Genomic DNA, 2497 nt, shown 5'->3' with positions numbered 1-2497 from the left:
TGTGTGTGTGTGTGTGTGTGTGTGTGTGTGTGTGTGTGTGTGTGTGTGTGTTTTGTTTTTTATCTTAAAACTCTCTCTCATCCATACCATCTGGTTTCCCTGTTGTTTAATTTTTTTTCGTCACGCTGAAATGCGCCTCATTGCTAAAGCAGATACATGCATAAGACAATTACTTCTTTCATGTCTGAAAATCCCAAGCACCCATTTTTCCCTTCTCTATAAAGCACTGTCTAGGCTTATACCTTGGTGAACAGAAGTGTGATATGACTTCATTTTCAAACCATGCTTAAAGATTCCGTAAGTAGGTGATTTTAACAAGCCCAGTTCACTGCTATGCCCTCAAACTTTTTTTTTTTTTTTTGGGTTTTAGCGACCGACGCGCAAACTACTTCCACGTTTCGCACAGCTTTGTTAATGCATTGCTTTTTTTCCTTAATGGTGTTCTGACAGACATCGTCTTACTTTGAAATGTTCATAGCACCCTCTTAAGGGCTGGTGGGGAACCTAGAAATCTTATTTTGGGGACAAATTATGCAAATTGGGGTTATTACATATTATAGTACCTGGACATTTCCTGAACAATATTCAGAAACGTATGTAAGCCTTGCTACACCCTAAAGCTGTATTTTTTTGCCCACGTGTTTCTGCGAAAGCACATATTTTCCAGTCTGTTCTTACCTTTATCAGCTGTTTTCTCACAATTCTATGTTTTCACTCATTATCCCATTTTTCTGCCCTGTTTCTTTGTTCAATTTCAATGTAACTTTCACGGGATGCCAACAACACCTAGTTCTAAATCTTCTCTTGTTGAAGTTTTGATTAATGGAGTAGTTTTTTTATTTATGGGCTTAGAAAGCATGACTTTTCCTTTTTTTCCACTTTTTTTGCAATAACCCAATTGTAAGTGTCATAAAATAAAAACTAAATCATGTATCAAAAATCCAACAAGCCAAATTTAAGAGCTATATATTAACCGTTGGCATGCCAAATTAGAAGGGAATCAGTTAATAAATAAGGAAATAGAATTGGATTGAAAAAGGTATACAAAATCCAATGTGGCCGCTGTTTCCATAGCAACCGATTCAACATATACTTTTTTAACTATAGATTTCAATTCCCAATAGCACACAATGTCCCACAGCAAATATAGGCACTCTAGGCCTTGTAATAGCCAAAATAGACCTCAGGTGCCCCACCAGCCCTTAAGGAGGTACACAGAAGGTATAGATTGGGATCAACTCCTACTCCCCGCAATAACAGGCTTGAAGGTTCTTTCAGACTGAAAAGGCCTTTTCTGGGCTATTCCAGTACATGGCTGCTGCAGCTGGTGCTCGTATGACCAGTTCATATTTAAGCATACATTATGGCGCCTGGGTGATCAAACATTATTTCCTCTCAAAATTGGTGTAGTACCGCGCAACATTGAAGACGTTATGAACTGATTTTTAATAAAAATAATTTTTTGGCGATCGTCGAGTCTGCAACAATCGCCTTACAATTTTCTGTTTCGATACCAGTTCAAAGTACCCAGTGGCCCCTCGGCGAGGAGCGTGTCCCATACGAGCGTGTTCTTTGTTATTATTATTATTATTATTATTATTATTATTATTATTATTATTATTATTATTATTATTATTATTTTATTATTATTATTATTATTATTACTATTATTACCATTATACTCTTTGCTCAAACTGAACGAAACTTGCCTCGAGACTAATGCCATATATGCCTTTGTTTCTCTCTCTTCCTCTCCAGTTGTGATGACCGGCCTGTAGGGGAATGACACTACATTTAGCAATTCCTCGCCGAATGTTACAGAAAAGGTTCAAGATGGCGGCTGCGTGCGTCCTATTTCTTCTTATGTGCACTGGTGAGTTCCCGTACTTAATTGAGTCCCTGTTCCCGTCTTCCTCATTAATGCTAGGCCAATGCATTTTTTGGGGTCAAAATGAATTTCACCCCCCCCCCCCCCACACACACACACACACACTCACATATACATAAAGACATAGTTAAGAAGTGTTTTTATTTTATAATGGCATGGTGGCCTGAAATTGTCCCCCTCTGAGACTGTGGACCTTGGATGTGTTTTTTATTTTTATTTTTTTATATTTTTTAGTAGAGGTTTTACGGCGCTCGCAACTGCATAAGATCATATGAGCGCCACGGGGTGGATCTCAAAAGAGAAGTTCTTACAAGGAATCGGGCTTACTCTGCTCACCTCTTTAGCTTTAACAGCACAAAGTCTGTTTCGACTTTCAAGGCACCCCGGAAATAGCGGGTCACAAGAGTGTGACAAACATACAAAAGAAGTAGAGAGAAAATGACGATAGTAATGATTAGGAAAGAAGAAGGAGCAGTCCCCTGTTGTTGCACAGTTATGAGCATGGTATATTGAATCGGCCCATTTACAACTCCACTGTGCATAAGAACGAGAAATGCCCCCCCTTTGGGAATGGCCTATATACACTTCAGTCAGTGGGATGGCCGGGGG

At 39.0% G+C, this 2497-nt stretch overlaps 1 protein-coding gene across 1 annotated transcript in view; it reads left to right on the top strand.

Annotated features, from left to right (window-relative positions):
• The window catches only part of LOC101856599 (UDP-glucuronic acid decarboxylase 1), a gene marked incomplete in the record, with an annotated part of 66516 nt that overhangs the window by 21651 nt on the left and 42368 nt on the right, over positions 1-2497 (top strand). Inside the window, 1 exon segment of the mRNA XM_005105963.3 lies at positions 1759-1873. Coding sequence (XP_005106020.2) covers positions 1783-1873 — 91 coding nt within the window.

Source organism: Aplysia californica, unplaced genomic scaffold (assembly GCF_000002075.1).
Source record: "Aplysia californica isolate F4 #8 unplaced genomic scaffold, AplCal3.0 scaffold00503, whole genome shotgun sequence".
Taxonomy (NCBI): domain Eukaryota; kingdom Metazoa; phylum Mollusca; class Gastropoda; order Aplysiida; family Aplysiidae; genus Aplysia; species Aplysia californica.
This window is presented reverse-complemented; position numbering and strand designations above follow the sequence as displayed.